Source organism: Odontesthes bonariensis, chromosome 10, assembly GCF_027942865.1.
Source record: "Odontesthes bonariensis isolate fOdoBon6 chromosome 10, fOdoBon6.hap1, whole genome shotgun sequence".
Taxonomy (NCBI): domain Eukaryota; kingdom Metazoa; phylum Chordata; class Actinopteri; order Atheriniformes; family Atherinopsidae; genus Odontesthes; species Odontesthes bonariensis.
The window spans coordinates 3,527,953-3,551,189 of record NC_134515.1 but is presented as its reverse complement, the minus strand read 5'-3'; the positions used below and the strand labels follow the sequence as shown (position 1 = coordinate 3,551,189).

General features: G+C 40.1%; 2 protein-coding genes across 2 annotated transcripts in view; one reads left to right on the top strand and one right to left on the bottom strand.

Moving 5' to 3' along the window:
* Positions 1–3,222: 3,222 nt before the first annotated feature.
* On the bottom strand, positions 3,223–12,539 carry LOC142390087 (E-selectin-like). Its single transcript, XM_075475456.1, has 4 exons — positions 12,503–12,539; positions 8,412–8,599; positions 6,008–6,209; positions 3,223–3,569 (listed from the first exon to the last, which is right to left on the bottom strand). The coding sequence occupies exons 1-4, from the start codon at positions 12,537–12,539 to the stop codon at positions 3,223–3,225; spliced, it is 774 nt and encodes a 257-aa protein (XP_075331571.1).
* A 6,950-nt stretch (positions 12,540–19,489) lies between these two features.
* The window catches only part of ccdc135 (coiled-coil domain containing 135), a 29,251-nt gene continuing 25,503 nt past the window's right edge, over positions 19,490–23,237 (top strand). The window contains exons 1-3 of the mRNA XM_075475455.1: positions 19,490–19,725; positions 22,258–22,396; positions 22,516–22,641. Of these exons, the coding sequence (XP_075331570.1) occupies positions 19,610–19,725; positions 22,258–22,396; positions 22,516–22,641 (381 nt within the window). The 5' untranslated portion in view covers positions 19,490–19,609. The remainder of the gene's footprint in view (positions 19,726–22,257; positions 22,397–22,515; positions 22,642–23,237) is intronic.

Genomic DNA, 23,237 nt, shown 5'->3' with positions numbered 1-23,237 from the left:
CGCTCCATCAGCTTCTGTTTGATCTGAGAAAAAGGAAACGTAGAGGCCTGAAGTGCACCTGCTGTTGTTTACTTACATCCTGCATCCTGCTCTCAGCTGGTTATAATAAAACATTCTGTCAGTGGGGTCACATGGCACTGAAAGGATCGGATTATTGGCTAAATTACAATCAGACTGAGCTGAGCGAGGGTAATTCTCCTTGGATATATGGCGGTGAATGAATGGGATCAGAGGCACAAAGCGTGTCATACCCCGGTATGATAGGTGGCGCTGTACCCATTCCAGCTGTTGCTAATAGAGCCACTTCCTGTTGACCTCTTCACCACCAACAACAACAACAAACTCAGGCATTGGAGAAAGATGGAGAACGCAGAGCAAGATGAAGCTACGTCCCTCTACATTTGGTCTGTGATGAGCTGCTTGTTGCACAAACTCGATGCCCAACGGAGCATTCTCCATCAGCCAATAATCCGATCCTTTCAGCGCCATGTGACCCCGCTGAGTGACGGGGGCTGTGTTCGAAACCGCATACTACATACTTCCATACTGCATACTCATCGATCAGACAGTATGCAGAGCGTTTACCCACAATGCATTTCGCTCCTGCCCGAGCCGAAATCAGCCGGCCTGAAGCTGATTTCCCTTAAGCTCTAAACTCTGTAAACTTTAGCAACATTTGAAACATTTTCAGGCGAGAAAGTAGTCGTTTAGATCCCCAACGTGTTGAAAACCTGACAAAATACCGGCTATTTACTATTTTGTTCCCACGAATTAGGCGCTACTAAAGCTAGCCGCAGTGAGCAACGCACTTCCGGTTATTTTCACAAAATAAAATACCCGTTGCCTTTTATCATAGGGAAAGCCATTACCATACAATTGGTGCTTTTGTTTTGAAAACAGGAAGTGAACCTACCCTCGTTGTAGCTAGCTTGAAACTGCCGTTTTGACAGGAAATGACGATCGGCGACGTCACGTTACGTTGCATCTTGGGTAGTTTGAGTATGAGTAGTAACCTCATGATGCATACCCAACATTTCGGAGAATCTAGTATGCATCCGGGAACTTCTCGCTTACTCAAACTTGCTTACTAACTCAAAAAGGTAGTATGAGTAGTGGGAGTAGTATGCGGTTTCGAACACAGACGGGGTTTACCTGCTTCAGCATGTCGTCCTGCACAGCAGGGTCACTGAGATCCAGAGAGGAGGGTCTCACCAGCTTCAGTCTCATCACTTGCTTTAAAAGAGGTGTGTCTTTGAAAGCAAAAGGAAAAAGTTTCATCGGTCAGCAGGCTGAATTCAGTGAGGTTTCACTTTATGAATGAACACATAGTGATCGTGTTCTTAGTCGGTTAAACATCTCTGCTGAGGGTTCCCGGGGGGAGCTCAGGGTCAACGTTCCTCTGCTGATAACGACCCCCGAGGCTTTAAAACACTGCAGTGTTTGTTCTGAATAAAAAAGGCTGAATAAGGACATCTTTGCTGCCCTCATGCCACATCTGACGTCACAATAACTGGCACTTTGGTGTCATTTCAGCAAACCCAACCAGGAAGTGTTTTTGGAAACTGCAGGTGTGTCGCTGAAGAACAAACATCATCTACATAAGAGCAAAGAAAACGGAATGTTTTGATTTGTTGTTATTTTAACGTTTACCTAAAAGCAGAATTTTTATTTATTTTTTGTAGGATATTTCTTACAATGTATTATAATTTATTATAATATTATATATTTCATATTATAATTTTGTCAGGATATGTCTTTATGGAGAGCAAACTATTTGAACCCCTTAACGCCTGAATTTATATAGCTGTATATAAAAAAGAATGTTTTGTGTGTGTTTTAGCCTTTAAGTTGATGGTAAATAATGCTGAGATTATTAATTTCACTTTTGGACAAAAAATAAATAGAATTTTTGGTATGTTGCAAATTTGCGACAACAGGCATCCTGGTCAATTTGGAGTCAACGGTTACTCCGGCTACGGTTTGTAGCATATATGCGACAATAGGCGTTAAGGGGTTAAAATATTTAAATATAGTTATTTAAAGTTTAAGTTAATCTATTCTGGAATAATATTTCTGTCTGCTTTATTCATATTTATGTTAAAGAAAACATTTAGTTTCTGTGTGTTCAATAAATGTTCGTCCTGTTCGGCCCGCGACCTAAAGTGTGCTTTGAGTTTGACACCCCTGATCTACACGCTCACCTTCCTTCTCACAAAGACTTTGCTGCTCGTTAAAAGACTCAACGGTGAATTATGCTCTGAGGTGGATTCGCTCTTATGACTCGGTTCTTTACAGGGTGCCGCTTAGGGTCACATTCAAGGTTATGAACGAATGACTCATACGATCGTGTCAGTTGGAGGACTTGCTGTTGAAGCTCACCACCCAAATGTTTGCACTGCACCATCTACATTTAAATTTAAATGTCCTTTTTCTATCAGCTATAAAATCTTTACTCTGGCTTCCAGTCAGTCACAGAATAGATTTTAAAAGCCTGCTGATGGTTTACATCTGTGATGTGTTCAGAGAATATAAAGCCAGCAGAGCTCTTAGATCCAAGGACTCAGGTCAGCTGGTCCAGTCCAGAGTCCAGACTAAACATGGAGAAGCAGCATTTAGCTGTTATGCTGCAAACAAGTGGAACAAACTGCCACTGGAGATTAAACTTTCACCAAATGGAGACATTTTTAAATCCAGGTTAAAAACATTTCTGTTCTCATGTGTCTATGCATGAAATCTGCACGATATCTTTGAACTTATCTGGACTGTTGCTGGTTTTTAAATTCATTTAAATGATTTTATTTGTTTCTCTTTATATTCTTTTATGTATTTTTAATGCTTCTTCCACTCCCTGCTGCAATGCTTTTATTTTATGTAAAGCACTTTGAACTGTTTTGTACATGAAATGTGCTATATAAATAAATTTGATTGGATTGGATTGGATTGGATTGGATTGGATTTGATAAAACTCTTATTTTCTGGAGTAGACCCATCAGTGTCCAGTTTATGGTGCGGCACACTTTTCCTGAGACGTTCACAGTTTCTGACAATAAATCAGAATAACCTAAATCCTCTGACTCTTTCTGGAATGAGGTTCATAATTTATGGCTTCAAATCTATTAACCACAGCTGGTACAGACTATTACCAAACTACCAAACATCTGAATCAAATTCCCATCAACTTCAGCCAAACAAACTCATAGTAAACTTGTTGCTCCCATTGAGTCATGACTCACCAATAAGGCAAACAAATGGCAGTTTTGAGTCACAGTACCGGTCCTCCCATTTTCCAGAATCATCAAAGTTTGCTGCGACACAATGTTTGTCCAAGTTGTTCGGTTCCCCCGTTGACCAGTAGTTGAATGTGGACTGAGATCCATTCGGCAGCTTCCAGGAATTACTTTTGCGAAGCCCAATCCAGACCTTTGTTCCTGTAGGTATCAGCGCCTTAACGTCCTCGTTATGGGACCAGTTCCCGATGCTGGCCAAGTCTGTGTGATGCTGTCTGCAGTAACTCTGAGCCTCAGTCCAGCGCATGTCATCATTGATGTAGAGAAAGGTCACGTTCGATCCTGAAAACAGACCGCGGTGACAAGCAGTGTGGAACCATGAATGAATTATGCTACAATTCATGAGTCTACCGAACTAATTCTTTATTTTTTTTTGTACTTTATTTTTATAGAAAGAAACAATATACAGAAGAAACACATAGAACAAACAGTTCTTCACCTACACATTCAAACAGACATTATGCTGATGACACAAGTCGGTTCATACAGTAATGGCTCAGTGAGCATCTCTTGGGGCCACAAACACCAGAGATGGGGACTCGAGTCACTGTGACTTGGACTCGAGTCGACTCAAGTCGCTGTTTTGATGACTTGTGACTCGACAAAAAAGAAAAGACTTGAGACTTGACTCGGACTTGGAAGTTAAAGACTCGGCACTTGACTTGAGACACGATGACTTGAATGACTTGAGAGTTATTCAGTTCATGTTTTCAGTTTGAATATAAAATTAATAATTAAAAAAATAATATCGATTACCCAGCGGGACCGAGAGTCATTGTCTTCGGCTTTCCTAATTACCATTTTGACAGCAAAAGACGAACAGCACCGAGCAAGACATGCGGCATCAACATCTCAGACAGCCAGACGACAACTTCCAACTTTGTTCGTCATTTGAAGATCCATTCTGACCAGTAAGTGGTTGTCAAATGAGCTAATATTATCCTGTTAGCCTAGTCGGTAGTTAGCTAACGATAGCTTGAAATGATACGGGGTTGGGGGACAGTTACTTATATCTTGTCTTTTCACTTTATTAAGATCAGATTCTGAAAATTTAGCGTATAAAATTGCAATAAAAAGGTGACTTTGACTTGACTTGCCCAAGAAAAAAATACTTGAGACTTGAGACTTACTTGAGACTGGCACATGTGTGACTTGGTCCCATCTCTGACAAACACAATCCATTTTTACCAGTATTGCGCATACTTATCGCTCCGTAGACTTAGCGAAAAGGTCATCCTTTCTATATTTTGAATGTTTGTCACAACATCTGTCCAGTCTGTCTCTGTTGGGGGTGAAGCCTGCAGCCATTTCCGGGTTAGCCTACAGTTTTCTTGCTGGCTGCTAATAATATTTTTAAGAGATATTTGTCTCACATCAGTAAATGGGGGTGCAATATTGCCGAGATAGATTGTGGAAAAAAAGCAGTGAATTTCATGGCCAAAAATATTTTGGATTATCCGCATGATCTCTTGCCAGTATGGTTGAATAGCTGGGTTGCTCCAGAATATGTGAAAATGGTCTGCTAGCTGTTCTCCACAGTTCCTCCAGCATAAACCTCTGACTGTCTCCTCTGTCTGCACACATTTTAACTTAGGAGTTATGAAATATCTCTACCGAACTAATTCAATGAAATCAGAAGCAGAGAAAGCCATAACATTTGTTGTGCAAACACACTTTTAACATCAGCATCTTTCTGTAGTTTTTATGTAGAAGCCTCGCTCCACTGTCTGTTTCCTTGAATGACTTGCTGCTATCAGTTGTGTGTTTTGCCTTTAAGTGATATTTTAGACTGGAACTACTACGCTGAGAAGACAATTCAACTTGGCAGTGTTTACAGATGACTTTGGTTCTGTCGACTCCGCCGTCTGGAAGAACTTTAACATGAAAATGGCCGAGTAAAAGTTCCGTACCCTTCTCCATGTTTGGTGGATCCGCCGATTACTTTCTTTTCCTGTTCCACAGCAGACAGCAGCAGACTTTTACAAAATAAAAGCCTGTGAGCAACAGACTTTTACAAAATAAAAGCCTGTGAGCAACAGACTTTTACAAAATAAAAGCCTGTGAGCAACAGACTTTTACAATAATAAAAGCCTGTGAGCAACAGACTTTTACAATAATAAAATAAATAATAAAACAGGGCGTAGTGGTTTGAGCAGCCGCCCCATGTACAGAGGCTATAGTCCTCGCTGCAGCTGGCCCCGGTTCGAGTCCCGCATCAGATGGCCCTGTGCTGCGTGTTGTTCCCCCTCTCTCTGCCCCCTGCTTCCTGTCTCTTTGAACTTTCCTTTCAATCAAAGGCACATAAGCTCCCCTCCCCCTCCCCAAAAAATGCATTAATGCACGATAAAATATTTATTGGCATTAAATAACTAACGAGTTAACTCGATAATAACGAGTTAACTCGCCCAGCCCTGGATGTTTTAGCACTGAACAGAGAGTTTAACTGCAGAAATACCAAACTGCTGTTTTATCTTAAAGAAAAGGATTCAAAGGGAGGATTTATACGCCCTCTGTGTTTAAATAATTCATTCATGAGTAAAAGAGTCCAGATTAAATAAACAGGAAACGCACAAGCTTACAAACGCCAGTGCTGCTGGTTGAAAAACATTTTACATTTCTTGATTTGTCATTTCTCCACATATGGTTTTAAAAAAGGCATCACGTATTATTCTGGGTATCAGTTTGAAATTCTAATATGGTAAATAAAAAAAACTCCTCACCTCTCTCATAGCATATTGGCTTCAGGTAATTGTCACAATTATTATCATTCCACCCTCCACTGTCAAACATGGAAACGCAGTCTTCTTGACCATCCCAGTTGTTTGGTTGCCCATCGTTCCAGTTGCTGAAGCTCGTCACATCATAATGACTGTCGGACCAACTCCAGGAGTACTCCCCGCTGCTCAACCCGATCCAGGCTCGCTGCAAACAGCAGACGTGTCATCAGCCGCAGTTTTAAATGGACGTGTTTGACTTTATTCCAGCATATTACAGTTATTACGGTTATTACGGTTTTCACAGCAGGTTTCAGTTTCAACATTTTTCCCCTAAAAAAAAAAAAAAGGAAAATAAAGCTTCTCATTCCCAGCTAAGTCTCACCAGAAAATATGACATTTAAACATGTGTATCAAATCAAATCAAATCAAATTTATTTGTAGCACATTTCATGTACAAAACAGTTCAAAGTGCTTTACATAAAATAAAAGCATTGCAGCAGGGAGTGGAAGAAGCATTAAAAATACATAAAATAATATAAAGAGAAACAAATAAAATCATTTAAATGAATTTAAAAACAAGCAACAGTCCAGATAAGTTCAAAGATAGCGTGCAGATTTCATGCATAGACACATGAGAACAGAAATGTCTTTAACCTGGATTTAAAAATGTCTCCATTTGGTGAAAGTTTAATCTCCACTGGCAGTTTGTTCCACTTGTTTGCAGCATAACAGCTAAATGCTGCTTCTCCATGTTCAGTCTGGACTCTGGACTGGACCAGCTGGCCTGAGTCCTTGGATCTAAGAGCTCTGCTGGCTTTATATTCTCTGAACATGTCACAGATTGTAAACCATCAGCAGGCTTTTAAAATCTATTCTGTGACTGACTGGAAGCCAGAGTAAAGATTTTAAAGCTGCTGTGATGTGTTCAGATCTCTTAGTCCGGGTTAAAACTCCAGCAGCAGCGTTCTGGATGAGCTGCAGATGTTTAATGTGTACATGCAAGACGGCCTCAAGCAGCCGCGGCTGGAACCAGAGATCCGCTTCAGACCAACCAGGTGTTTATTCACCTACAAAGAACTGATAACAACACACCTGCAGACCCCCGTCTCACAGGTAGAATGAGGTCATTTTATCCACTAACACTCCCTCCTCCCCATATAACAAGGCCGCCTGAATTCCCCTAAAACCCACCAGAAATCTACAAACCTGATAACTTATCAAAACATTTTAACTGACATGTTTTATATAGGGCTGGGCAACGATTAAAATTTTTTTTTTAAGTATTTTTTGGGGCTTTTTATGCCTTTAATGTTAGGACAGTTCAAAAGAGACAGGAAGCAGAGAGAGGGGAAAGACATGCAGCAAAGGGCCGCTCGGTGCGGGAGTCGAACCGAGGCCAGCTGCAGCGAGGACTGTAGCCTCTGAACATGGGGCGCCTGCTCAACCCACTACGCCACTGACCGCCAATGATTAAAATGTTTAATCTAATTAATCACATGATTTCCCTGATTAATCACGATTAATCGCATTTGTACACAAAATCCAAAAATGAATCCAAAAGTAGTGTATAGCTTTTAGCATTTAGTTTTATTTTAAATGTGCTGCCATATGAATGAATGTGCCATAACATTTGTTGTGCAAACACACTTTTAACATCAGCATCTTTCTGTAGTTTTTATGTAGAAGCCTCGCTCCACTGTCTGTTTCCTTGAATGACTTGCTGCTATCAGTTGTGTGTTTTGCCTTTAAGTGATATTTTAGACTGGAACTACTACCCGTACCCTTCTCCATGTTTGGTGGATCCGCCGATTACTTTCTTTTCCTGTTCCACAGCAGACAGCAGCAGACTTTTACAAAATAAAAGCCTGTGAGCAACAGACTTTTACAAAATAAAATAAATAAATAATAAAACAGGGGTGGTTTGTGGCGTAGTGGGTTGAGCAGGCGCCCCATGTACAGAGGCTATAGTCCTCGCTGCAGCTGGCCCCGGTTCGAGTCCCGCATCGGACGGCCCTGTGCTGCATGTCGTTCCCCTTCTCTCTGCCCCCTGCTTCCTGTCTCTCTGAACTCCCCTATCCATTAAAGGCACAAAAGCCCCCTTAAAAAAAATTTGTCAATTTTTTTTTGTAATTGAAAAAAACGCGATAAAATATTTATCGGTGTTAAATAATTAACGAGTTTACTCTCCCAGCTCTGGTTTTATACAAATGGGAAATTATTAAAGGACTTCACTTAAATCTAATATCTCAGTTCAGATTTGTATCACATGTGTTATTTTGCAAACAAACTATGAAATACTCACAGCTGAGTTAGACATTTACAGATAGTGGCAGTAAAAGTAACTCTTGTGACTCATATAATCACCAAAAATACTTTTAAACAAGTAAGATGTGAAAAGTGAACTTACATTTAAGGTGGACGCGTCCAATTGGCTCAGATCTACCAGGTCGTTCAGGATGTCCACGTCCTCCATGCTGTTTACAGTGACCATGTCTATGTAGTTCTCTGTGCAGAAACTACGAGCTTCTTCCCAGGTCTTCAGCTCATAAACAAACCGGTACTGACGCTCAACGAGAAGGGAGCGGCCGCACAGGGCTGCAGGGACACACGTGAACACATCGATTAGCTTCCAGCTTCAACTCGACACAGGTTACATCCTGAAGGTGACATTCAGTTCACTTATGTGTTCTTCAGTGAAGAACTTCCAGTAAAACAGTCCCAAATGGTACGGAGTGCTTATCCTTATTCACTCGTAGCGTCTTCATTTAGGGGAAGTTTGTTTCTTTTTAAACCTGGACCTTATTTCTGGCATAAAATACGTTCATCTACTCACGATAACAGTTTGGTGAAAGTCGGTGTCCTTCGGAAGATATTTAGATCACTGGAGAGCGGCGTATATCCATATAACGGGAGAGAACAGGGCAGAGACAATACAGCCTCTAAATAAGGCATTATCTGTCTTTATTTCAATACTTTAAGACCAATGAATGAATGAACGCGTACTATTGCGCTGTTAGCTCAGAGCTGCCGTGTTGTTATCCGGGGCTATCGGGGGGCTTATAGGAAGCTATAGATCTCCAGAGATCTAAATATCTTCAGAAGGATGCCGACTTTCACCAAACTGTTATCAGTGAGGAGATGAACACATTTTATGCCAGAAATAAGGTCCAGGTTTAAAAAAACCGAACTTCTCCTTTAAATATGTTTTTCTTTCATATTTTCTAAAATAACACGTTTGTATCTGGTTCTGCCAGAGGTTTCTTCCTGTTCAAAGGAAGAAAGTTTCAGTTTCAGTGCAATCTCAACTTTCAACTTCAACTTTCCACTTTATTGTCTCCAAAATGGGCCATTGAATGTGCAGCAAGACAAAGCACAGAGAACAACAACAGATAACACAGGACAAACATAAAGTGCAATTGGTCAGTAAAAGGTTAAAAGGACCATAAATATGGTGTAAAATAAGATAAAAACATCATAAATAAATAAATAAAATAAGAAACATCATCACACCATAAAATGCCATAGACAACACCAGGGATCAGGTCAAGTGATCAATGAGGATGTGAATTTAAAAGGGAGATGGCACTGGGGACAAATGAATACTTAAATCTGTTGGTTTTTACAGAGGGGAACCTAAAGCGTGAGGCAGATGGAAGTAGCTGAAAATCAGAGTGGAGGGGGTGGGCACTGACTGATAAAATAGACTCAGCCTTCCTCAGGGTGGCTTTCTTGTACAGGTCAGTGAGACTGCTTTGCTGGGCACCTATAATTTTGCCACTGACCTTCACAATTTTGGCGAGGGAGTTTTTGGCTTTCATGCTGAGGTTGTTGAACCAACAGGACATAGAAAAAGATAAGACTGACTCAATGTAGGACCTATAAAAAAGCGTCATCATGGTCTTGTCCACATTGAATTTGGCTAGCTTGCGTAGACAAAACAGACGTTGTTGGCTTTTTTTACAAATGAGTTCTGTGTTGATGTTAAAATTCAGTTTGTTGTCAATCCAACTACCGAGGTACTTGTAAGAGTCTACCACTCCCACAGCCTGCCCCTTGATAGTAGTGGTCAGGGCAGGGAGGGGGTTGCGCCTTTTTTAGGTTCCCGGATGTACACTAGATGCATACTAGATTCGCCGAAGTGTTGAGTATTCATCATGAGGTTACTTGTCACACTCAAACTACCCAAGATGCAACGTAACGTGACGTCGCCCATCGCCATTTGAACGGTCAAATTCCGTTAACGGGACGAGAGCAGTCAAAACGGCATAACTGGAAGTGCGTTGCTCACTGCGGCTAGCTTTAGTAGCGCCGAATTCGTGGGAACAAAATTGTAAATAGCTGGTATTTTGTCAGATTTTCAACACCTTGGGGGTCTAAATGACTACTTTCTCGCCTGAAAATGTTTCAAATGTTGCTAAATTTATATATTTACAGAGTTTATAGCTGAAGCGAAATCAGCTTTTCAGGCCGGCTGATTTCGGCTCGGGCAGGAGTGAAGTGCACTGTGTGTAAACGCTCTGCATGCTGTCTGATCGATGAGTATGCCGTTTTCAAGTATGTAGTATGTAGTATGTAGTAGGCGGTTTCGAACACAGCCCATGTCTTTAGTTTTTGTGACATTCAGGTGAAGGTGCGAACTGTCGCACCAGGCCATAAAATCATCTAAAATGGGACCGTGATCTTTTTCGTTTCCATGGAGAAGGCTAAGAATGATTGAATCATCTGCAAATTTCAGGATGTGTCTGTTTGCATACTGGCTTCGGCAGTCATCAGTATACAGAATGTATAGCAGAGGAGACAAAACGCATCCCTGGGGTGATCCTGTGGAGGATGTCATTTTGTTAGAAAGTACCCCATTTACCTTCACCTGCTGGTATCTCTTAGTTAAAAAGTCCAGAATCCACCTCACTAAACCATTATCCAACTTAAAATTTCTTACCAACTTATCAACTAAAATGTGTGGTAATATTGTATTAAAAGCAGACGAGAAGTCTACAAATAAAATCTTCGCATGTCTGTTGGTTTCCTTAGCCAGGAAATAGTTTTTGAAATGGCTTTATATGAATGAATTGGATTATTTTGAAGATAATTATGATTACAATTAATTGAATTCCAATTGGCTTGAATTGGACTTTATTATTTAAGTGCCTTGAGATGACATTTGTTGTAATTTGGCGCTTTATAAATAAACTGAAACTGAATTGAATTGTATCTAACAGGGTTAATTTCATGCTGATTTTTCTTCCATCAGTCTTCCTTTTAATCATTGACAAGACACTCAAAATCAATCGATATATGATGTGTTTGTTGTTTTGATAAAATCAGTGAAGTCAGTTAATCTCGTACATAGAGAAAATCTCATCACATCTGTCCCCAAAGGTTGAAAATAAAGTACAACAAAAACAAGATTTTTACCATCTACCCTCAATTCATTTAGATTTAATTACATTTGATTAGCTCTGATATTTGGGATTCTCCATCTTATGTCTAAGTCTTTTAACGAAGAAAAGATCAAAATGATATATTCGTTTCAAAAAGTTGGAACTCCGTGTTGATTCATCCAGATCAGGGTCATCATAAGAGCTTGAAGAAGGGCGACTGGACTCCATCTTGGATCTCGAAGACGTGTCCCGTCTCACCTGAAAGGCTTAAGCCGTCTTCAGTTCTGGACTTCAGAGCTTCTTCAGGGTAAAAGAAGCCTTTCAGGTGAGACGGGACACAACTTCGAGATCCAAGATGGTGTCCAGTCGCCCTTCTTCAAGCCCGTAGGACTGGAACCCTGAGGCTGACATTACATACCTCATATTCTCACATCAGGACACAATAAGGAGTAAAACTAAAATGTGAAAAGTACGGAAGCCCAGAGCGGACGTGGTACGTATAAATCTTTTTCTGATGGTTTTCTCGAGATAACGAGTTAATTTACCGATGGTTTTCAAGGCCACTTTTTGTCCCCAGTCCGCCCCTGTTTATATGTGTTTATATGTATTTCTGGCAAAGCTTTTTACCCATTTTTACCCCCCTTTCATTGGAAACTGAATAAAGTAGCCTATGAATCAAACATTAGAGCGTTTGTGAAAATGCACAAAGCAAATCCCACTGGTGTGACGAGCATTTCGTTTTCTCCAGATAACGAGATAAATAACTCGTTATCTGGAGAAAACGATAACGGCACCTCTCGTCCATCGTTCGGTAACCATGGAGACGGCCTGATCCCCTCAGCAGCATCACTGAGGTGTAAACGCCTGCTGAGCTGCAGTCGAGCTGGCCGTCTCCTTAAAGGACGCGGGCTGATATGAAAGTTATCTCTACAAGACAAACAAACTGCGAACACATAAAACACATATAAACGGGCGGAGTAGGGAGAAAAAGTGGCCTCGAAAACCATCGGTAAAGTAACTCGTTATCTCGAGAAAACCATCAAAAAAAAGTTTATACGTACCACGTCCGCTCTGGGCTTCCGTAGGAAAGAAAGCAGAACTTGTATAAAACACTTGCCTGAAGCAGCGATGGCGTACAGAAGAACTTTCTCCATCCTCGCAGGTTCTGTCCTGCTCCTGCAGTCTGTGACTGCTGATATGCAGCTGCTGAAATGACGTTGGTCACGCTCATGCAAAATAAACATGCAAACTATTTTTGGCTACACATGATTAGCCTGATGTATGCAGGGGAGTCAAAACAATTCAAAGTGCTTTGATTTACATAACATGTAACAAATATGGAATTTTCTCCTTCGGAGTCTGTGAAGCGACGTCTTCAGATCGCAAAAAGAAAAACTACCCTGGAGACGAGGGGAAAAAGGTGGAAATCCATCTGTTTCAGTGAGACTTTTATTCCACTGAAGTGTAGCAACAACGCAAACACAACAATCATGTTTTCAGAGAGAAATCTTCCAAAAATCCCAAACAGTCGGAGCATCAAGCCTGAATGTCGGGTACTCCTCCTCCTCCTCCTCCTCCTCCTCCTCCTCCTCCTCCTCCTCCTCCTCCTCCTCCTCCTCCTCCTCCTCCTCATCTGTCCGACATCCTTTGTTTTCACCAGCTGTAGTGGCCATTTGTCTTTAAAAAACAATTTAAACTTAAACCAAACAGAATCAAAAGGCCACTGTTGCATCATGGGGGATGTGGTTTAACGCAGGCAAAAGGAGATGAATGTCCAAGATGAATTCTTGCGTTTTCTGATGATTTATTTCAAAACAATAAAAGAAACAAAAGAGCAAAGAAAACCTGCTGCTCTCTCCTTTTCCCTGGTAAAAAACCATTGACCCACCCAGGTGCATCAGTGGCCTCTTTTGATTTTCTTTGGTTTAAGTTTAATTTGTTTTTTATGGACAAATGGTAACGACATTCAAGTAAAAAACCATTGGCCCACCCAGGTGCATGCTGGGACTCCAGGTGCCCAGTGTGACCCAATTACCAAAATATTCTAAACAAATAACTAAAAGAATATTATCAAAAAATTTAATCTAAATAAAGCACTGAAATGAATCAAATAAAGTTACTCATAATTAGCTAATTCAATTTACAACTAGGACCAAAAAACAAAAACTAACTTTACAAATAGCTCCTACACCAGCTATCCGTGACTTACTGAAAAACGATTATTCTGCAGTTAGTGTAGTGAGAGGTGGACAGAAACACGGGATCCCAGGCAGGGGATAAGAAGGTAAACTTTATTACTATGGGCGCTGCTGTGGCTGACACAGAGAGCCAGGTGGATGTGGTTCCCATCAGCAGATCTCAGACAGATGTGGAACAAGTGGACAGATAACATTTTTACACCAAGAGCAGCGTATATAAACAGGTTTTTAAAATGCGGATACACTCGCTAAAATAAGCTGATTAAACCCTTTCTCACTGCCAGCAGCTGCCTGTTGGAACCCAGGGAGCAACAATTATTTGGCCAAAATATGACTCACATCTGCATTTTGCTTTGGGCTGTGATTTGGCCTTGTATAGGGTGTGGATTCAGGGTGAGTGTGATGGCTCAACCTCAGCCAAAGAGCCAGCACGAATGGGCCAAATCTGCATTTCACATATCTGGGCTGAAACTGAGCCATGTTTGGCCCAGATTAGGCCCAAATCTGCCTGATATCTGAGAAAGGACAACCCATTTCTCACTATTATCAGTTTCAGCTGATGTTCCAGCTGCCAAAAACCTGCATTCATAGAGAATGTGACGAGACGTCGCACCGTGTTGCATGCTGGGACGTCAGCGCCATCTTGTGAGGAATGCTCTCCCGTCACCTCTGTTGAAGACCATTGTTGTCTGGTTAGATTTAGTTTTCTTTGTCTAAACACGAACAAATGTAGAGTAGGGCTGTAGCGATACACTGATCTCACGATACGATTCGATACGATACGATTAGATACGATATGATACGATGCGATACGATACGATACGATGTGATACGATTCGATACGATACGATTCGATACGATTCGATACGATTCAATTCGATACACTTACATCATTTTCTGGGGGAAAAAAAGGGACAGTGTGATTTGACATGAATCATCGCTGATTGGACCGGTGGTCCGACCTTTGAACCGGAAGGAAAACACCGCCAGACAAACAGAAACAAATGAACATGAAGAGAGAGATTAAGAGATCCGATTTATTGTCATGCATACATGCATACACACGAAATTTGTCCTCCGCTTTTAACCCATCCAGGTTTATACAACATTTTTATCAACTAATTTATCACTGTTTTGTATAATGTGACCCCCTGTCATTGTATTGTATTACCTTAATGTTCTGTGTTTTCACTCATTGTAACGTCTGACTTTTCAATAAAGTTCGCTTTTAAAAAAAATTAAATAATATATATTTTTTTTTAAATCGATATTCGCGCCTGAAAAATCGATACTTTATCGGGAAACGAAATATCGATGTATATCGCAGTATCGATAGAATTGCTCAGCCCTAATGTAGAGATGGAGACAGAAAATCTGAGAAAGAAAGGAAGCAACGCACCGCTGAATGTAAGATCTACTAATTAACTAATGAAACTACCAAAAAAAAAGACTTATTGACATGTTTATTGTATGAAGTCATGTGTTGTCAACTTTATGAATCACTGTACTAACATCACATAATGATAGAGAATCAGTCTTTACTGCACAGTTGGTCACCAGTTTTCTGCCCTCTCTTACCACAGCAGTCAGCTTCTTTCACTCCTTTTTAGTCTCACTTCCTGTTCTTCTCAGACTACAATGATGATCATAAAAAGCTCAATCACCCACGATTTATATACATATATATTCTGTTACCTACATAAACGTATGTCGGCCGCACACAGACTTCAGGGTTTAATCCTGCAGCTAACACACCCACCAGTTTGTCAGATGTTTAGATTATAATGACTTCACACACAATATGAATGATTACAGATGATTTAACTGCTTAAAACAACTGATAAGCTGGATTGAAGTTGATGCAGAAGCTCCACACCATCCCATAGAATCTAAAGTGCATTATCGTGATAATTTGCATGCGTTGCAGCAATCTGCGCCATCTGTGGTTCTCTATTTGCATGTGTTGTGTGTATCATGTGTTGTGTGTATTAGCAGAACACGCGCTGTCAAATCAATGCAGATTTCTTTGTTTTTTTTGCTTATTTCTATTTGCATGCGTTTTCTCAAGTTGCAGCATGCTGAGCTTTCACTGTGTGTAATTAGAAGCCTTTTGTTGTCATGGTTACATTAAGAAACACACGGTTGGAAGCAGGGTTCCTATAAAGACAGTGATCTGAAGTTACAAGCTGGAAACAAACAGCAAGTCAGATTCATCCACCTGAACTGCAGAGTTTCTCTATAAAAACCTTAAAATTTAAATGACTAACTCTTAAATCAGAAAATAGAAGTATAGTTTTTCTAACTAAAGATGATCTCACCAATCATATGAAGGAAAAGGCTGAAAATCTTTCATGGAGCAAATTCTGCTGATTTAAGACTCATGTCATCAGTAAGACAAGAAGCATTCGATTGTGTGACTTAAAGGGGAAGTTAGTTTTTTTTAAAGCTGGACCTTATTTCTGCCATAAAATATGTTCATCTACTCACCGATAACAGTTTGGTGAAAGTCGGCGTCCTTCGGAAGATATTTAGGTCAAGGTCAGGTTTATTTATAGAGCATCTTAAAACAACCTGGATTGACCAAAGTGCTTTACACAAATAAATAACTATAAAATTCAACAGATACATTTAACAAAGAAATTCAGCAAGAGATAAAAACAATTTACATTTACATTAGACAACATTTGTTTCACCCAGGTCTGAAAGCCTGGGAGAAAAGGTGGGTTTCAAGAGATGTTTTAAAGATTTTGTGCGTTTCTGATGAACGAATATGCAGCGGTAACCATGGTAACCCATTCCACAGTTTAGGGGCAGCCGCTGCAAAAGCTCGATGGCCTTTCGTTTTTAGCCTGCATTTAGGCACATCCAGTTAAAGTTTGTTTGCCGACCTCAGAGCTCTGATTGGTCTGTGAACATGTATGAGTTCAGACCGTTTAAAATTTTAAAAACAAACATCAGGATCTTAAAATCAATTCTTATTTTTCTTTTTTTTCTAAAAAAATGGGTAACTTATTCAAAGCCTGTATTTAATCAAACATTATACGAAGACATATGAAATTATTTATCCTTTTTAGACTTAATTGAAAACAAATGTCCTTTCTTTTATTTGATGCCCAGTGCTAATATCAAATTCACCTTACAGAAGTGCAATTTAATATCCTAAATGTTGCATAGTTTTTTTAAATAAAAAGCACCTGGTCACAATTTGCCCAGTTGGCAATAAATCGTTTACGTGACATAAAAAGTGTATTGAAAGATGACCCCAGAGGGGCAGACTTTTTCAAAAGTGAAGTTGTTGAGGAGTTTACTGCTTTATGAAATACATCTACTGCGCATTCAGTTTATATTAAAAGATGAGAGAATCCAGATAAATGCCTTTAAACCAAGGCCAAGGCTGAAAAACGATTCTGAAAGGCCATCATTTTCAGGCCTTTTGGGAGTAATGCTTTAAAAACAGACACACAACACAGTTCATTACTGCATCAAATACAATTCAAAAGAGCTCACAGTTCAAAAGCTAGCATCTGTGGTGGCAAAGGGCCGTGAAGGCACAGTTTTTGATGAATGATACGTACAGGTTATGGAGAAACACATGTTGCCATGAAGATTATGTATTTTTAACAGAAGCCCTAGTTTAGTTCAGCAAGACAGTTAACTTCAAATTAACTTCTACATAAAGAGTGATGTATAAATATGGCTCATTAATTTAACTATTTGAAAGTAACATCAGCAGGCTGGAGACTGCATTTATAGTAAACACGTTAAATAGTTTAATTTCTTTCAGCTGTGCAATGGTGTGCAAAATGTTCAAAATCCAAATACAAAATAGAATCAAATGACATTCACATTATCTTACAGAAAAATAAAGTTAAATACTTAAATAATAAATACAATACTTAAATAATTTTGCCCAACGGTGGCAGCAGCCAACAGGAGGCATAAATTAACCTAGTATCAAAAGTTTGTCAAAATTAAAAAAAAAAAATTCTGGTGTAATACAATTTCGTTTAAATTATTCAATGTTATTTTAATTTCATGTATATATTTACTTTTTTATCACAACGTCTCGGTGCTCTCTGGGGCCCCCTGGTGGCGTGGGGGCCCTAAGCGACCGCATAGTTGGCATATGCCTTGGGCCGGCTCTGCCTGTAGTGGTCTAACTGTGACTCAGCAGAATGAAATTAAAAAACAGAACCTTCTTTAACATTTGAGGCTATTTTTTATTCTCCCTTTTCCACATTTTTGTCTTATTTCCTTGTGTTTACAAACTGGGACCAGTGAACATTTGACCCTGTAGGTATCATGCTGGAATCAGGACTATTGCTGACATAACATCTTTTAACCTGTGATCCATAAATCTATAAATCGTTAGAGTTCATGATATTTTCATACTCATGACTTCAAACAACAGACATCAGCTGGAAATAGTTTTACAGGTTTTGTCCTGTTTTGGTATGAAGAGTAGACTAATGAAGAATAAATAGAACAAAATTATTGAAGTATCTCTAAATCCTGTACCTACCTCTTATATACATAGCCTATTGTTGTATCTTTCCCTGTGTAGTTGATGCGTACCTTTTTCCGTCTGTGCACCTTCTTCTTTGTTCTTTTTTTCTTCTTGTTCTTTTTTTCTTGTTTCTACTTATATTGTAAATTGAAAAACTTAATAAAAATAAAGTTTTAAAAAAACAAACATCTCTTGCCTAAAATGTAAAATAGTTTGAACGTTTTTTCATGTTCGTGCTAAAAGTAGGAAGCTGAATATCAGCAGACTCAGACTGAAGCAGCACAACTAAGACAGAATGAGGACGGAGAAAGTTCTGTTAATGTTGTTAATATGTTGATCAGTTTTAAATTATATGTGTAATTAATGAGAAAACGATGTTATACAAACACATATCCTTTTTTTTTTTTGTAGTTTCAAACCGGTCTTCTCTGTATTATATCCGAGGGTACTTGAAGGCGGCATAGTGTCAGTTCGTTTTGGCTCGTCTCGTTTGTTGCCATGGAAACGGAGCAGCAACGGTCCATGTTTAGCCGTTGGGTTTAATTTAACGGTCATAAACGTTTGGTTAGTTAAAGTTAGTTAATTTACCACTAAAGACTGCTAATTTAGACCGGGCTGTTTTTAAAAAGCTTGTTTGGCTCTTTGAACTGAGCTAATTTAACAGTTTATAAGTTAGCTTGGGTAACTTAGCTAAGAGGCATTCACAGTTGGTGATTATCAGCTGAACCGTTACCAACAGACAAACAACCCAACTGGTATGTACAGTGTGAAATGTGTGAATCTGTGTGATATCTGTGAGCAAAGTGACCTTTTGTGACTGAAATTAATATCTTCAGTATTCTTCACATTCTTCCCTCAAGTAAAAATCCCATGTTCGTTCTCTCACTTTTTCTCCTAAAGGCCACATTGATCCTATGAACTGGTAAGTAACCTCATAGAATAAAAATGGGGACCAAAGGGGGAAAAAGATGGTGCAACATTTCTGTGTATAAAAGCATCTGCTAGATAAGTGTAATGTTTTTTGTTTTTTTCCCAACACAGAAGCTAAATCTGATCAGAATGGAGAAATCAGCTGATCCCAAATGATAGATCAATCGATTATCCAAACTTCTGGCGCCGTTAAAACGCTGTTCCCTGTAGTGGTCTAACTGTGACTCAGCAGAATGAAATTAAAAAACAGAACCTTCTTTAATATTTGAGGCTATTTTTTATTCTCCCCTTTCCACATTCTTTTCTCATTTCCTTGTGTTTACAAACTGGGACCAGTGGACATTTGACCCTGTAGGTATCATGCTGGAATCAGAACTACTGCTGACATAACATCTTTTAACCTGTGATCCATAAATCTATAAGTCGTCAGATTTCATGATATTTTCATACCAATGACTTCAAACAACAGACATCAGCTGGAAATAGTTTTACTAAAGTACAAGTTTTCACCTGCAAAATAGCAGTTTCTGTAGTTTTTCTGTGTGTAAACTTCAGATGCATTTAGACACGTTTAATCCTGTTGTGGAAGATGGCGACTAAGCTGGTGTCTGCCAAGGAGAAGCAACTCAGAGAGGAGGAGGAGGATGGCATGAACCTGGAGGAGACTCTTGTTGACGGCCATGATCCAGAACCTCCGGAGCTTCAGTGAGAGTCCACGACACACACAAACCGCGCACACCGAACAACCAGGAAGCAAATTTAATCTGTGCTCTCACATTATATTCTTTAAATCTCTAATATTACTGTACTGTATGTGTGTGTTAATCAACTTTTTAGTCGCTGTTCACGACACGATAAGCAGATCCAACAGTTTACCTCACCTGGAGGACTCTGAAGGCTCGCTGTTTGGTTCTGTTTAACATGAAAGAACCGAGCCAAACAAGAAAGAACAAAAGTTAGAGAGGCACACAACAAACCGGGCTGATGATGTGCTTTAATACTCCGAGACGAAAACTCAAATTATCACAGCAGAAATAGTGTCTCTACAAAACCACAAAACCAACCCACAGATGGGGTGTCGGTACTACCGAGAATTAAAGGGACAGTTCGCCTCTTTTGACATGAAGCTGTGTAACATCCCATATCAGCAACATCATTTCTGAACATCTTCTTACCCCCTGCTGCGTCCTGTGAGCAGAGTTCCAGCCTCGTTTTGGCGTTGATGAAGGTAGTCCGGCTAGTTGGCTGGGGTTTAAAAAATAAAGCGTTTTGCTTCTCAAAACAATATGCGTTCAACAGAGTAATACATTTGCATCACAAAATCGTTCTCCAGGAAAAAGTCAGACCTCACAATCGCTTGGCCCTATTTTCTCTCCCTTCGTATCACTGCCTGCTGTGTAGACCGTGCAGACCGAAGTGCAGACCGAGCAGCAAACACCGTAACAGGCGCGGCTGTCGGCAGGCGGCAGCAGGCAGTGATACGAAGGGAGAGAAAATAGGGCCAAGAGATACAGCTTCATGTCAAAAGAGGCGAACTATCCCTTTAAGGCTATGAACAGCCACTGCGGTGCCCCGTCAGAAGCACAAAAACCATGACTGAAGAATAGAAGTTAGAACAAGACGCGCTCCCAGCTGTTTCTGTCCGCAGGCTGGGCGGTCTGATGCAGAATTAACCCAAACCAAACCAAAACAAACCAAACCAAACCAAAAAAAGGAAACAGAGCAACTAATTGCTCATTAACTGTAAAACACAAACAATAATCACACCGATGAAATAACCTACTTTAATATTCACACTTTTACACTCTGTGCCACGTCCATTTGGTGGAAGGATACTCTCCTCTGCCAAGAGTCATCAGTTTTAAAGAAAGTAGTCCCAGTAGATGGGCTCCTTGGGCTGTGGCTCCTCACAGGCTTCCTGCAAATATATTTAAGTTATTTTTCGACAGCCAAACGTTATTGATCACATACTTCTGGAGTAATCAATACCAAACGTTCATACAGGAAATATTTTTCCATTTTCTTGACATTTTTAGGGGCCAAACAAGGTATTAAACAGATTTATCAATATAATTGATTCATGAATGATGATTGCTGATCATAGTCATGTTGCTTTGGGTTAATTATCTGTGCCTGAATGAACTTTGTTGGCATCTTTGAAGGCACTTTTAATTGTTAAGATTTTTAGAATATGCAAACAGGATATTTGTTTTTCTCTAAGAACTAATTAACCAATCAGGTAACATCTGTAGCAGCTGTCTGACTGTTAGAGCCAAAAGGAGACGAGTGTCAAACCGGTAAACAAGAAGGGTTTATTCAATAAGAAATAAAAGTAATTTACGTAGATAAATGTTTACCCATGTTCGACACCATCCACATGATGACAATAAACGACTTTGCATCGTGATTAGGGCTGGGCGAGTTAACTCGTTATTATCGCGTTAACTAGTTCATTATTTAACGTCGATAAATATTTTATCGCGCATTAACGCAGGAATTATTATTGTAAAAGTCTGTTTCTCACAGGCTTTTATTTTGTAAAAGTCTGTTGCTCACAGGCTTTTATTCTGTAAAAGTCTGTCGCTCACAGGCTTTTATTTTGTAAAAGTCTGTTGGTCACAGGCTTTTATTTTGTAAAAGTCTGTCACTCACAGGCTTTTATTTTGTAAAAGTCTGTTGCTCACAGGCTTTTATTTTGTAAAAGTCTGTTGCTGTCTGCTGTGGAACAGGAAAAGAAAGTAATCGGCGGATCCACCAAACATGGAGAAGGGTACGGAACTTTTACTCGGCCATTTTCATTTTAAAGTTCTTCCAGACGACGGAGTCGACAGAACCAAAGTCATCTGTAAACTCTGCCAAGTTGAATTGTCTTCTCAGCGTAGTAGTTCCAGTCTAAAATATCACTTAAAGGCAAAACACACAACTGATAGCAGCAAGTCATTCAAGGAAACAGACAGTGGAGCGAGGCTTCTACATAAAAACTACAGAAAGATGCTGATGTTAAAAGTGTGTTTGCACAACAAATGTTATGGCACTTTCATTCATATGGCAGCACATTTAAAATAAAACTAAATGCTAAAAGCTATACACTACTTTTGGATTCATTTTTGGATTCTGCATACAAATGCGATTAATCGTGATGAATTAGATTAAACATTTTAATCGGTGCCCAGCCTTGATGCCTGAAGCTGTGATGACTGTAAAACTTCAGGTTCTTCACCTTCTGTCCCTCCGCAGCCCCGAGTCCTACAGGATGAACTCTGCTGATGAGATGCGATTGTTGGCCATCGCAGACAACTTCCAGCGTCAGTATTCGCTCCTGTATCCTGACCGCAAACCACTGCTGCTCTGTCCTGCCAACGAATGTGGTGTTAAGGTAACGTACAACAGTCCAGAAATCATTTTTATCACGGTTTTCTCTCTCTGACAAAATGCCAGAGATCCTTTTTAACATGTTAACCCGGCTGACGTCTGTGTGTGTTTTCAAACGTTCAGAAGTTTGTCTCCACGACGGTTCGGCCCACGACGACGAGCCACTGCGAACTCCTGACCTGGCAGGGCTGTGCGTCGTTTCTGGCCGACTTCCTGCCCCTGGAACCTTTGGAGCCGCCTGTGGACCTGGTCAGAGTGGAAACAGAAAACTTTTTCATTTCGTACCAGCCAAACTTAAAGGGATAGTTCGCCTTTTTTGACATGAAGCTGTATGACATCCCATATAGCAGTATCATTAATGAACATTGACTTACCCCCCGCTGCGTCCTGTGAGCCGAATTCCAGCTGAGTTTTGCGTTCCACGAAGGTAGTCCGGCTAGTTGGCTGGGGTCAAAAAAATAAAGCGTTTTGCTTCTCAAAAAAATATCCGTTCAAAAGAGTAATACATTTGCATCACAAAATGTTGTCCAGGAAAAAGTCAGACCTCGCTTCGCTTGGCGCTATTTTTGCCTCCCTTGATATCAATGCGTCCAATGTAAAACTGTGCAGACCGAAGAGCAGACCCAGCAGTCCCCTGCTTCCGAGCAGCAAACACGGTAACAGGTGCGGCTATCGCTAGGTGGCTAGGGAGTGCTCGGTTTGCTCTTCGGTCTGCACTGTTTTACATTGGACGCATTGATATCAAGGGAGGCAAAAATAGCGCCAAGCGAAGCGAGGTCTGACTTTTTCCTGGACAACATTTTGTGATGCAAATGTATTACTCTTTTGAACGGATATTTTTTTGA

Bases quoted from the DNA above. Each gene is read 5' to 3' on its own strand.
- LOC142390087 (XM_075475456.1), bottom strand. From the start codon at position 12,539: ATGGAGAAAGTTCTTCTGTACGCCATCGCTGCTTCAG. The intron at 6,210-8,411 runs GTAAGTTCACTT...TGCTGTTTGCAG, and splicing joins TGGACGCGTCCACCTTAAAT to CGAGCCTGGATCGGGTTGAG. The intron at 3,570-6,007 runs GTGAGGAGTTTT...GTCTGTTTTCAG, and splicing joins GCCAATATGCTATGAGAGAG to GATCGAACGTGACCTTTCTC.